This window comes from Planococcus citri, chromosome 3, assembly GCF_950023065.1.
Source record: "Planococcus citri chromosome 3, ihPlaCitr1.1, whole genome shotgun sequence".
Lineage (NCBI taxonomy): Eukaryota > Metazoa > Arthropoda > Insecta > Hemiptera > Pseudococcidae > Planococcus > Planococcus citri.
In genome coordinates, this window is record NC_088679.1 from 34581825 (window position 1) to 34596733 (window position 14909).

The 14909-nt window shown below is 33.4% G+C and overlaps 2 protein-coding genes across 2 annotated transcripts in view; both read left to right on the forward strand.

The window, feature by feature from the left end:
- The window catches only part of RpS10b (Ribosomal protein S10b), a 139639-nt gene that overhangs the window by 90209 nt on the left and 34521 nt on the right, over nt 1–14909 (forward strand). The window lies entirely within an intron of this gene.
- The window catches only part of stw (straw), a 121001-nt gene that overhangs the window by 85514 nt on the left and 20578 nt on the right, over nt 1–14909 (forward strand). Inside the window, exons 2-3 of the mRNA XM_065358561.1 lie at nt 2868–3062; nt 7572–7779. Of these exons, the coding sequence (XP_065214633.1) occupies nt 2868–3062; nt 7572–7779 (403 nt within the window). The remainder of the gene's footprint in view (nt 1–2867; nt 3063–7571; nt 7780–14909) is intronic.

Genomic DNA, 14909 nt, shown 5'->3' on the forward strand with positions numbered 1-14909 from the left:
TGGTGCAATCAGATTTCGCCTGTCTCATTAACTTCTCGTTTTAAAAATTACTTGAACATGAATACTCAAAAACTCACATTTTTGGGAAATCAAAAAACAAAGTTTTTGTTTGTTTTTGATTTTTTTTTTTAAAAAAAAGGTCGATAGAAAAATTGTCTTATTGTTGTTACCTATGTAAAATTTCATGGCGAATCCGAATTTCTCGGTATTTTTTTGCGGGGTAGTCTGTAATGAACGAATTTCGTCAACATTTCCCATCCAACCTATGCACAAGACAACACTGCACCCGAAAATCAAAAAAAAAAAATCGAAAAAATCGAAAAAATTCGATGTTTTCTCTCTCCTGAAAAAATCGAAATATCACCACAAGGGCCCTTATCGCAAAACCCCTCTCATTTATAGTTTATTCATCTATTTATGTTTTTTTTTAAATTTCAATTTTTATTTCACGGATTTACACATTCATGTACACACAAACTGAAAGCTTAAAACTGAAAGCTCAACTTAAGACTTACATCTACAAGTCTTCAATTCGAATCTACCCAAATCCTGGACTCACATGAGTATTTGACTATTTGTAGGAAAAATCATAAGGTAAGGTTGGCTAAAAAGACATTTTGACTAAAATTGCTCTCGGTTTGTAATTGCAGTTATTGCAGATTACAAACCGTTTGTTGCACATTAGTAACATCGGAAGCAGGGTTGGCAAAAAAAAAAACAGACATGTTTAAAACAGTGTTTAAAACTGTGTGCCTTTTTTCAAAAAATTTAAAGATTTTTCTACAATTTTCCACAATTTACAAGTTTTGCCACTACTTTTCTTTATAAATTTCCAATTTTCCTTGATAATTTGAAACCTTTTCATAGAAAGTTTCCTATTATCTCTAAACTAAGCAATAATGTTCTAATTTTTTGAAAAGAATATGCGCAAGCAAAAAAAGAATATTCGCGAATTTGCCCAACACTACTCATTTCCAATATACCTATCTTTTCATCCCATTGATCACAGATTCACTTCTTATGACATTCTCGTCATCGTTTCAATATTTCCTGATGATATGTATTTTCATGTCATGAGGTTCGTCGTTTGGGGAATATATTTTTGGGAGTCATTTCTGGTAGCACTGTTTGATTAAACTAGGATTACTTTTATGGTACATATTCTGTTGATATTTCCAGTTTTCTGTCCATTTTGATTTCTTCTAAATTCTTTTTTTTCCTTTTGGCCATTCCTTTATATTATTGTACTGATTTTGAGAGAAACCAAATTCGGTTGTTCAAAAACACTGCACTAGGTAAGTACCAGTTTTTAGAGCACGACTCTTAAGAATTGTTCAAAGTTTCACCCTTTTGAAAAAGAGGGGGGAAATATTCATCAAGCTCAAGCAGCCAAACCAAATCACATCCTCATACCTACTTTCTCAAGAACGCCACCAGCAACTCTGCAGTAAGTCACGACCATCGTATAAAATTGAATTCAGATAATCGATTCTTATCAAAACCTACTAAATCTATCCTTGATACAAAACTCAATAAACAAATTAGTCTAAAATAAAACTATATAAAATATATACGCGATACGTATTCGAAATAGGTAGTAGGTACATATAATAAACCGGTAAATGAGAAAAAAGCTGCACGCTGCACACGTTTTCTCTAATTGGTTATTCGGTCAAGGCTACTCTTTGGCGAACCGACTAATCGGCGATAAAATCGATGGAAAATTTACTTACCTACTCTCGTTTTCTATACGAAAATACGAGTATATCGGGCACCTAATGTGACAATCTCGTAAATAAAAATCGTCGCAACGTTGACGACATGTTTCACTTACCGAAAGAATGAAAGAAAGAGATAAGGTATAAAATTCGAGCAATAAGGAAATAGAAGTATGCGTATTATATACAGTACGTACATTTATACGTTATAACGTTTACTTTAGTTTGTTAATGTAATAAGTTTATTCGAATTGTCTGGTTATATGGGAAAAAATACGGCGCTTCGAGTTGTAAATTAAACTGTAATTGTGTACAAATTTTAACGACCAATGTGCATGCTGCCATACGCTCGTACTGCGTATTTATATCTCTCTGTAAGAGTACCTAGATATAATGACGTTATAGTTATACCTAAATAATAAAATTTCGCGGATATAAGGCTCCTTCGGGGGAGGAAAAAAAGGCTTCGTGTTTGTTCAGATCGTCGAGTTGAAATGAAAGAATAATCGAGCGTGTAATGTGTAAATAAGATTTAATTTTCCGATTTTCACGTTATCCGCACCATCTATATACCTTATTCCTCTCCTACTGCGATCGCCCCCTTACCCCTTCACGTGTCATGGTTACCGCATCGATTTATCCATATCATATTATAGTATAAGCACTTGCATTGACTGCCAAGTGTCAAGAAGTGGCCACGATAAATGAAAGCTAATCTGACTATGTCATTGTTATCGAGATCGACAAAAATTCTAATACGCGGATTATTCAATTCGCCGAGAGTAATAAAAATCCTATAAATTGGCCATAAATCACATAGCGGCGCAATTAAAATCGTAATTTTTTCTTAGTATTCGTCGTATTTTCACACTATAAAGTTAAGTGTTAATAGTGTCGTGGTGGTCGTCTGACCAGCGAATACTCTGGTACAGATTTCACAAATAGTCGCTGCAAGTGTAAAATATATATACCTACCTGAGCGAGGTATAAGGCGTCAGCTCGAAGCTACTTTATTATTATTATTATACCTAACGGTTTTCTAATGCCACTTTTTAACCAGTTCCTGTATAGGACAGTAAATCGCGTAATGGTAGTCTTCGTGATATTCCGAAAAACACGATCATTAACATGTTTTCCGATTCATTTCAGGCGGCGGAACAACGACCAAAGGAGGAGGCAGCGGAGGAAGTAGTGACCAAACGGTAGCCGAATCGTGGTGGAGGCCAGCCAGCGAACTGTCGCCCGGTATCAGTATTCGTGATCCGCAAGACGATTTCATTGCCGCTGGTCACGGCCTTGTGCAAACGCATCCGCCATCGTTTGGCATTTCGTCTAATTCCTTAGGTAAATGACTTCTTTTTTAATTTCCATTTCCATGCTACGTATTTTACTTACATATACCTGTATGATGAGCAAGGTAGTACAAACTATAGGTACTTGACTTGTGCATCGTCACGTGCATTTTGACTTGACGATGACGCATAATGCAATCGTCGCGTGAAAGGAGTTATTTACTTAGTGCGTAGTTTTAATGTGGATTTTAGAATATGCCAATAATTCGAACCACATTCGCGGGAGTAAGTGCATATTCGGTCAGTGGAAATTTTCAATTTGGTATAAAAAATGTACCTTATTTAAATCTGCGATCGAATTATGTCACAGTTGTGATGAGATTAATATTTCATCACGCGATGAAATATCGAAATCGTATTAGGAATGTTCAACTTTCTTCGATAATTTTTGGTATTTTTTCAATTCAAGAAGATTGGGGCCAGAGGAGACCCAAATATATTCGACATAATATGACCATATGCAGAAATAATTGCAAATAAGGTCATGATCTGGAATATTTTACGAAAAATCAGTGTATTGCATCTTGACCAATATTTGGAGGAGATTTTTAAAAATGTGAATGAGTAATTCAAGTTTAAAGCTGAGAAAAATGTAAGTATCTAGTAATCAACATGTCAAGTACATTCCATAACTTTTCACTTTTATTTTTTTTTTCAAAATTTGGAACTGCATTGGACCTATTTGCAAAATGAGTAGATACGTAGATAGGTATTTGAAATTGACATCCCAAAAAACCTAAACAACATATCCCACGTTGTCTTAAATTTTTAAAATTTTGATCTTCTTGAGATCTCATTTTGGAAATTGTTTTTTTTTTACAATGACAAAAAAGAGTGTATGGATAGGTATACATAAGTAGGTATGTACTTATATTATGTATAAAATGCAATTTATTGTTTGATCCTCACAATCAGTAACTCAACCCTCTCGTATTCGTATGACCTCCTCTCTCTTGTGAATCACTAAGAAATCTCAAATAGACATAGAATATCAATTTACTTATTCGATGAAGCGTTTCCAAAAACGTCTTTGATGAGACCACCTTTGGATTTTGATTTGACAGACATCAAAAAAAAAAAAATCGTGTGATGTGTTGTTGGGAATGTTTTTGATGGAAGGTACTAATAATAAAACTACTCTAACTGCCTCTATCTCGGATTCGAAAAATTCCGATGTATTTTAAAACGAAATGTCAAAAAAAACTCAAAATCCAAAAATTTAATTGCTCAAGTTCTGGTGAATTTTTCTAAAAAATACCTACCAAAATTTACATAGGTACCTGCCTACCCAAGAATTTATGAAAAAATAAAATTTTCGTAACTTTTATGTAACTTAAATTGAAGAGATTGCATTTTGGTTACTGAGCTATTATGAACGCACTTTTCACGGATTACAGACTTTTGGAGGCTTCACCGCAAAATCAGTTTTCTCCAGGAATTTGAAATTTCTTTAGTGGATCAGCTGGATATCAACTTGGGCAGCTGAAACTTTGGTTTGCACTTCTCTCCCAACAAATTCCAGGTGGAGGGTTTGAGTGTACTTTTTCAAACAAATCTACATAGTATACATACCTATAAATCGTTAAAATAAGAACATTTTTAAAAATCTATCTCTCTCAAAAAAGGTATCATCGCAAGCCATATAGGTACATTTTTCTGAACACCACAAAAAAAAAAGAAATGAAAAGCATAGGTACAAAAATACACCACCAAGTTAAATTTCAGGTCCCATCATTCATTTTTGAATTTGTAGAGAATTTTCAAAAATTAATTTTGCCAAATTTTCAAGGTACCTACCTAAAATGAAAATTTGATGAAATCGACTTGGAATGCTGATTTTTGATTTGGGTGTAGATCTCATTTTTTTGACTTATCAAACCGATTGATGAGGATTTCGAGCACTTTCAGAGCTTCAAGCGGATTTTTTGGATTTTCCTGTTGCAAAAACGCTGAATTTAATTTTGGTCAATTTGTTGGCCATTTTCTCGAGAACTGAGGAATCTAAAAATCTTTGAGGGCTTCAAAAAGTGCTCAAAACTACCACCAATTGATTTTCGAGAGATCATAATTAAATTTTAGCCTTATTCTATCTCAATTTTATGGGACCGATATCAACCTTTTTCATAGAAAATGTAAGTACCTAACCTATAATTTGATTATTCAAAAATTAGCCAAGAATATCACTTGAAATTTGGTTTGGTGGTGCATGAATGTATTTTTGGACGCTGTTTTAATTTTTTATAATAACTAGTATTTTCATTTTTTGACAAAAAATTCTCAATTTTTTATTTTTTATTTATTTTTTTCAAAATTCTGCTGCCTTTACCTAAATTTTGATACTTTAGGTGGCCACATAGTCTTACCCTTTTCTTTTTTTTTTTTTTGTTTTTCATGAAAGTTTTGGAGCGGTGAAGGAATTTGATTCAAAAAAAAAGTTTGTATGAGAACTTGGCGTTTGATTCTTCGAAAAAGCCTTAAAATCTCGTTTTCACGATTTCAACGATGTAAAAATCTTAGAATTTTACCCAAAATAGCTCACTTTTGAAAGTTACAAGAAAAATCAAATGAAAAATTATCGAGGTCTTGCTAGTGTGTTTCAAATGTAAAGTCTTCAGTTTATTTGAGAAAATATGCATAAACGCCTTTTTTAGGGGTGCCTAAAGTGGGGGGGCTCTTAAAAAAGGGTTCAAAATTATGAATATACAGGGAGCTTAATTCAACTTTTTCATCCAGATTATTGAATAATATGTATCTACCTAAAACCGTTATGTTTGGCGCAAATCGCAGGTTTCTAGTTTTCCAGGGGTTCCCAGAATATCGAAGTTACAAAAAATTGGAAAATTGAATTTCTGAGTACCAGCACAAAATTTTATTGAGCTCCTCAAAATTTGGTAGGATAGAGGTCTTTCAGATACTAATAAACTGTAAAAAGCTTTTTAGTGAGGCTTAAAAGGGTAGGTTCAAAATGTTGGTTCCAAAATTGTCCAAAAATGACCCCCCCCCCCATTCTGCCCCGAGGGTCAAAAATAGACAACTCTCCTCGCATAACGTTTATCGGGTTCTCGGATATTTTACGCTAAAAAAGGTTTTTAAAGTAATACTCAGTGGTTCCTAAAATTCGTTTTTATTCACAACTTTGGGAACCCCTGGAGCCCAAAAAAATGGTCATTTTGGGTTAACTAACCACGGATTCGTATTTGGGACATTTATTACAATATTTTAAGAGTGGTTGAGTCGATAACTCTATTTTGAAGAAACAGCATATTTTTTCAAGAATTAACCAAATTTTGTTTTTAGCTCTAAAAGACACCAATTTTAAAATTATTTATACCTATTTTGAGTATATCGTTTTCACCTTGAAATCAAAAATCAGTTCCATTAAAATTCATTAACCTCATTGAATAGGAACCAAAAATACGTAAAAATATTTCTGGTACCCAAGTTAAAATAGATAATTCACAAACAAAAAACTGACTGATCGAATTTATCATACACGTACGTACCTATAGGTAGAAATTCTCACAATTAAACCAATCAATCCTATTAATCTAAACGTTATACAATCCCATAGGCTGTTTCTTATAGGCTAGGTACACGTATGATCGATGTATTAAAAATCGATTAACTTCCTTTTAAGAACAACTCGCCCATAATAGAAAAACAAGGAAACAATTCAAATTGGGCTAGCAATTTCAAGGAAAATGTCGAAATTTCGCCTAAAGATCGAATAATGTGGAAAAGCGCGCAAGTAACAACGGTATACATAGGTAACAGTGGCCGAGCCACATTCCGGTGTATTTAATTGTTCGAACGACATTGACTTAGAGAACCGTTCAGACGGGATTGTTGTTCTCATAGTCGTGATTGAAATCTTAAATCTGTTATTAGACAATGAACTGCTGATACTGTGCAGTACGTGATTTATGCTAAAAAAAATAATAACGATAATAAATAATTACATTTGTCTATTTGTGTATAATTTAAAAATTCCTTTCTAGGATATTTGGTTCTATAAAGTTGATAAAAACCTACAAACTACTCCTAAGGGCGGTTAGAAAATTTACCTAGTACCTTTCTCTCGAGCAGAACCACTTTTTGATCTTGACCTTTTATCGTTATGATAAATTCGTTTCATTTGTTACGCTAATTTGAAAAATGCTATCATTAGGAGAATTATTAGAACGATATGTGCCGAATTCTTGCTCGTTTACGCACCAAGGGTTCATGTGGGTGGTGCAAATGACGTGTAAATTTTTAAAACGCGACCTTAACCATAACCATAACAATAAGGAAACCTATGTCGTCTACGATTGATTCCTTTCATTGAGAAAATTACCTACTTACGACCTTTAAAGGTGATCAACGTTTCTGGTGGGCTATTGTTTTTATATATGCGAACCGTATGGGTATTTATCAACACTATAGTATAGGCATTGGACAATTATGGTATTTTAATAAAAATTTCTCTATTATAATACGAGTATGTCCGATTGTATTTCAGGAATCGGTTTATCTGATCCTGGTAGCGATGTTCCACTTGACTTGAGCACTTTCCGCTCGTTGGATTACGATACGCGTGGCTTAGACGAGCTGAGACTGCATCCGGAGTTTTCATCGCCAGAGGAATGCGCTCGGGCTTGTCGAGAAGGAGAACCTCCTAGAATATGCTACTATCATTTCACTATGGAACTGTATACCGTACTCGGAGCGTAAGTTTCATTTCGTAATTTTATTTCTATCTTGCACGAGACCATGTTTTGAAAAGTTGGCAAGAATTGATACATGATGAATATATACTGGGTACTTGTACATATTATAAGTCATGGTATGAGTATACGCTACACGTTAACTCTTTCGTGTTTTTCATTTATCTTTGAAAATATACAAGATACGCGATCTGATTATTCAATCTACGATGCACTCTCGCGTTTCATAATTTATTTATAGGTACCTATACGTAGGTATAATCTGCGATCATCAACCCAAATCACACCCCGCCCACTACCTTCGTCTTCCCTTCCGCCAACTAGAGCTGATAATATCGAAAAATACGTATTATGAAAACCAACATTGCTTGAAATATTATCGAGAATTCTGCTTGTATTTATTTGTGATTTATTTTATTCATTCGCAGATACGCACCTGCACATTTTCCCATCGTTTATTTAATTGTTGAGCGTAGACGTAATCGATAAATTGTGTATACTTAGCTCAGAAGCCCAGAACGGTGCTCTTTATATCGAATAAGAAATTCAATAAGTAGCGAATAAAATCTTGGATGGGGAAAGTTGTATGAATATCTCGAAGGTTTCATTTGCTTCATTTTCATTTTTCAAATTGATCGTCAGCGGAAAAATGTTGGGTTCAAAAAAAAGCTATAGACTAAAAGGGAATGGAGAAGGTATACACTATCCAAGCTGCCAAAATTTCAGGAACTCAAATCCATTTTTTAAAAATTTTTGACGATTTTTCAAAAATCTTTGGGAGTAATACATTTAAATGTTACATAATTGAATTGGAAATCTGAAAATTGACTGGAGCATCATTTTTACACCATCTTCGTAACTGCCATTGATTGATTGGAAGTAGAGTAGTTTAGAGTCATTATGAGTCGTTTTGAGACCTTCTAGAAATTTAATTTCCTATAAAATATCGAGCAAGAAACAAAACTAAAATTTAGTAGGAGCCAGCATATTTGTTTGCAGAGTTTGAAAGAGAATGAATGGAAATTAAAATTGGAGGTAATTAAAATTTGAATCGAAGGTCTATCAATCCAAAAAATTACGTAAAAAAATCCATGATCAGATATGCATAAACGAAACAGGGGTTGTATTTACGGCGAACCGAGTATGCAATTTTATTAACACGTCGTCTGAAAAAAACCTGCCACCTATCAACGCACTTCGATTTCACTTGCATTTTTATTACGAACTTTCTTTGATAGTCCATAGATAGTATAAGATAAGTAAGATAACCGTCATCATTTCTATCTTTAACGTAAAGTGGTTGTAATTTTTACAACTTTTACTCGTGATTTCTTGCAAAACGCAAAACTGCCAAACATTGAAGGCTCATATTTTCAGGAAGAAAATCTGTGTGTTGTAGGTTTAAAAAAATTCAACAGGAAATTAGAAATCTGTAATTTAATATTTAAAAACTCAAAACTGAACTTTCAATGTGAAAGCTTAAATATTTACAATGAATACAAAAGTTGAAAACTTCCTTCTAAAAATTTAAAAAAATTACGGCTACGTGACCTTTTTTATATTCTTTGTGGAATAAAATTTATCTCAAAAATGAGATTTCAATTCCTCAAGAAGAGCACAAGGGTTCCCAATTTTAACCAAAATTGAGAAAAAAATATCCAAAGTAAAGTTGCATGTTGATCGTTATTTAATTAAAAGGCGCGTTAAATTTGAATATTGATTCATTTTTTCGATCCGATTCATCAGAGTCCGCCCTCTCCTCTCTTTTTTTCTTCACGGAGATGTCCTTAAGCGTGGTCAAAATATCGAATTTCCATAAATTTATAAGCCGTTCGGTTTCATTTGATTATTCATTGGATTTGACTTCTCAAAGTTCGCCTCTCGTCAAATTTTTTCTAAATAAGAGGCTGAAAGAGCCACTGAAAGGTTCAAATCCCCTCGTAATTGAGCTTGATGACACTGAATTAGTGAAGATCGATATGTCACACTCTCACACAACATTATTATTATGCTTCATTTAAACTGCTTCAAAATTAGTGATATAGAAGAGTACACGAGAAGGAATTTTTCAAAAAATTTAACGAAGGACACGTTGCACGTCATTTTCATTTTTTAAATTGGTACCTATCTAATTGAAAATATGTACAAGGGCTCTGGCGAGGGAGGGCCGAAGGGAGCCGGAAACAAATTGCATCGAAAACCAGTATTTGATTAATTTGTTATATTTTTTCCTTTACCATTGTTATGTATTTCTTTCTGTCTATGTTGGTGAAGACGCTAAAAGCTTAGATGTTGAGCGTCTTTAAATAAACATTTTTTCAGTTCAGTTCAGAATTCAGCTCTTTTAAATTAGCTACCATAAATATGCCATTTTTTTCTATTTTTCAATTTTTTAAAAAAATTGGTTAGAATTAAAAGCTCTTGTGCTCCCAAAAAACGTTGAGATCCCATTCAGAAAATGAGTTTCGATAAAATGGTAGCAATTTCACTTGTGGTTTTCCTCAAAATTTCTTCAAACTAATCAGTGACATAAGCCATGATTTTGTGAAGGAGAGGGCATTTTATTAAAATAACAATTTTTCGAAAAAAAAAAAACAAAAAAAAACAATTTTTCAAAAAATAAACAATCAAAATGCAAAAAATGTTCGTGAAGTTTTTACTTAAGTACGTACTTAAAAATATAGCCCTTCTCAAGCTGAATCTTAAATTTCAAATTTTCGTATTTCCAGACGAGATACGTGAACATTTGAAGCATACGTTTCCAAAACGCACTACGTCCAAAAAAATTATGATAAGAAATTCATGGTACTTAGTACGATTTGGAAACATAGAAATGGCCCAAATTATCTGATTTTTTGATATGTTGTAGCCAAGACCCTTGGGCACAACATATCAAAAAATCAGCCATTTTGGGCTGCAACTTTATGCTAGATGGCCTTGCAACCTCAAAATCTTTGAAAATGGACTTAGTGCGTTTTGGAAACGTATGCTTCATGTATTTTTAGCCAAATTTTTGTTAAGAAATAATGGCTATCGTTTAAAAAAAAGTCAAAAAAACTGTCAATCTCAACTCCTCTTCTTACAGGCATGTACATTTTTCTAACAAAAATACCGTACCAAAGACCAAGCTCACCCTACCTCGCCTCATAACTTTCTCAAGTGCTTAACTAGTACGTTCAACAACTTGCGAAGCACTCGTACCAAAAAAATAGGCGTATTTTCAGCACCACTTTTCCAAACGCTCGAAAGTATGGAGCTCGTGCTCATTCGGTTTACAGCCACAAAAACTTTCCACTTGCACTGTTTACACTGTATAGTCGAGTTTCTCGGCAGGTTTAGGCTACATAGTACATATAGTATAAGGCAAAACTGAAAATTCAAACCGGGTATATATTTCAAACAAACCACGTCTACTTGTACATTTCCTATCCGTGAGATGGTTTATTGTGTACAAGACGAGTTTTCCGCCGCATACGTACTCGTTTGAGCCATCAATTCTCGAGATTGCTGTAAACCACAATTTAGAGATCAGTTTCGTTAGTTGTATTTATAAAGCTAAAGGCTACAGCGAGCGACCGTATCATAGTCGTATCTCGTAGGTGTTGCTGTAAAATTTACAACTCATCGTGATTTATACGTACGATGATTTTTATTCTTTACTAAAACTAAAACAAGCTACCAACAGCCGGTGGCGAATTTATCAATTTATTTTCATGGCTGAGAGCTAATGACGAATCAAAAGAGTTTTTCAACAGTCAAAACGTGTTACTTTCCTTTTTCTTTGGGCGCTGCGATGCTGTTATGATATGAATTAGAATTATATATGTAGGTAAGTGAGGCCAAGTTTACGCAAGTCAAATTCGATTACCGTGGGTTTGTTATGATACATAATATCGGAAAATCTCGTAGGTATGGCGGCAGTGGATGACGAAATGCTTTTCATCCACTATTAACATTTAATTAACGTTTGACAAAAGATCGTCTGCGCTGTGAAGGCTTTGTTATGTAGAAGAGTGGACATGGACACGGTGTTTAATCCTATTGCATCATGGTCGGCGGCGGCGTATTAGTGATAATTTGTCGATCTAAATATTATTAATCTTATTCAAGTGTGAAGTACACGGAGCTATAGCGACTGTCGCTTTTTTTTTCTAATATCGACCAGTGTATGGTTTTCGTGTATAATTGAGTAGACAGGTTTATTGAATTATGAATTTTTTTTAGATTCTATCTGATGAAAGGAGGGCGCTTTGTTGGTACGAAAAGCTCAAGAAAGAGTTTATTTGTGAATTCGTGCCTATTTGCTCTTTGGAAATAAAGCATAATAAGTGTCTTCAGTTTCAAAAAAAATAATGAAAAATGCGTGTTTTTTAAACCTTCAATTGGTCTAAAAATTCTAACATCACCGTCGAGGAGATTTCAGTGTGTTACAGGGATTCCAAAATATTCACAAAATACCTTATCAACGACTCAAGAGCAAGTTCTGTTGCCGATACTGATAATAAGCGATTATCTCACTCACGAAATAAAAATTCTCCTAAAAAGTTCTTCGTCATTCTATCGAAATCGAATTTAGAAAAATTTCAATCCATTAAAACAAGAAAATGATTAACTTTTAGTAGCCATTCGATGATTATTGTCAACAATTCGCCGTTAAAATTAATTTTTGGAAGTTGACATTCACGTAGGCGTGTCGCAGTGGTCTCGAATGAAGTTTCAGGAATTAATCTGTTTGGCAAAATTTTATCAAAAGCAAGTTGCCGAAGTTCTCTACCATTTTATGCCGAGAGATGAAAGTAATATATTTCCTGTTTTACAAAAATCCAAACTCGAGTAAATACAACGACTGGAAATTCTGTACCTACCAATTCATTGAAAGTATGCTATTCTACAGTCTGTGAAAAAATGAGAAAAAAATGATGTATATACCTAATTTTTTGTCGAATTAGAAACAAATTGTAGTAAAAAAAAATCTGAAAATAATTTCGAACCTATTGAAAAAAATGAAAATCATTTAAATAGGTACGTTAGCCAATTCTTTTAAATAATAATATGATAATGTTTGTAGGTACCTATACCTATGTACTTAAAAAATCATAAAATATGAAAAATGTGTATTTATCATACCCATACAAAGAAAAACACTGAAATTTTCAGATAAGAATTTGTCTTTTCTAAATTTATTTTTCTGAAAACTGTCGGTCTTGTTTTTCAGCTGAAGCTCAAATTTTCTTTTGGAAATTTTTTTAGAAAAAACTGCTAGATTTTTATGACGATTTTTTGTTTGCGTTTATTTCATGGAATTTAAAAAAAATACAATAATAGGTAATTTCGATCTTTATTTTCAAAAAAAAAAAAATCAAAACATCTTTGAAAAATCAGATATTGACTTTGAAGATGGGGATGTGGAAGGACACCGAAGGCTAGAATCTGAATAATAACTAGATTTTCAAACTCAGTCAACGTCACAAATGGCGCGTGTCACAAGTCATCTTCATTTTTTTAATATTTTAATCACGTTCAAGGGCACTGATGGGAGTTCACAGATACATCAGATTGAAAAAATAAACCAATATTTAAACTCAGCACCTTCTAATTAGTAACAATCGATACGAAACTTAATTTTTTATATTTTTTTAAAGATTTGATCGAGAAATAAGGAACCCTTGAGCCTTCCAGGAGCATCGAGATTCCATTTTGAAAATAATTTTGTTTGCATACCAGATTAAAAATGGCTTCACTGTACTTTTCTTTAAATTTTAAATGGTAAATTACAACATTTTGTACCAGTATTCACTGTAAAAAGTTGAACTTTTATCTTGAAAGTTCAATATTTTGAAATTTTGAAATTTCAGATGCTAATTTTGGATGTTTAATTCGTTTTATTTTGAACTCCGCAAACAGATTTCTGACAAGTTCTACCAGCCATGTGATTGGGAACCTTCAAACGTTGACAGTTTCACAATAAACCACGAATGTGTTACAATTATGAGTCCTCTTTTCCAATCCAAACCACTGCCATAGGAGGGTTAAATTAAAACATACTTAAGTGGCAGTGGTTACTTCGCTAGACCATAGACCAGACATTAATTTTCGTTCGAGTTGATGAGGAATTGAACCGCGTGTGTTTGTGGCGGATGACGTGTTAATAAAATTGCATACTCGGTTCGCCGTAAATACAACCCTCTTCCATATAGATTGACTCAAGATGTCAGTATTCGATTTGAAGAGAAATGCGATTTTCGAAAATAGCATGGTCTGAAACCCCAACACTAGAATTTCAGCTGCCCAAATCAATTTTTAAATTTTTTACAAATTTTCTAAAAATCCAAAAATTGTGTTTTTTTAAATTCGTGTTTTTCTTCTTTAAAATTCATTTTTTCTTTTTTAGTAGAAATCATTAAGATCAGTTCTAAAATTAATCGACGCTCCAGTCCCACTAAATTTCGTGGTTTTCAGCCATTAACCTGGTTTTTGATTTTTTTTTCTAGCATTTTCAATTTTTCACATTTCTCCAGAAGGCGCCAAAATTAATTTGAGCAGCTAGAAATAAATTTCTAGCCAATTCTTTATTTGCTTAACGAAACTTTAGCCACATATGTAAGTACATACATATATCAAAATCCTGGAAATACCTGAAATTGTGCTGGAGATTCCAGGATGGCTGAAAATTATGGAATTTGGTGTAGAGGTCTATATTATTGGTTTTATGTTTTAATCAGTGGGTGTTTCCAGACCCAAGTAAGGACCTGTGGTTTAGACAAACACTGTTTTAATAAGTGGGTGTTTTCAGACCCATGTGAGGATCTGTGTTTGAGACAAACACTGTTTTAATCAGTAGGTGTTTTCAGACCCGAGTAAGGATCTGTGGGTGAGTGAGATAGAGTTTTCAATCAGTGGGTGTTTTCAGACCCAAGTAAGTGAGTGTTGTTGCCTTTTTGTCTTTACTTTTAAAAAAAACACGAATTTCAAAAAATTGTCATTTTTGGTTTTTCAAAAATTTGACAAAAATTGAAAAATCAGTCTACCTTTTACAGCTGAAATTTTGGTTCTAAGAATTTAAAATCACGCTTTTTCCAGAAGTTGCATTCCTGTTCAAATTAGGGGCAAACACTCCGAGTGGTTCGTTTGCA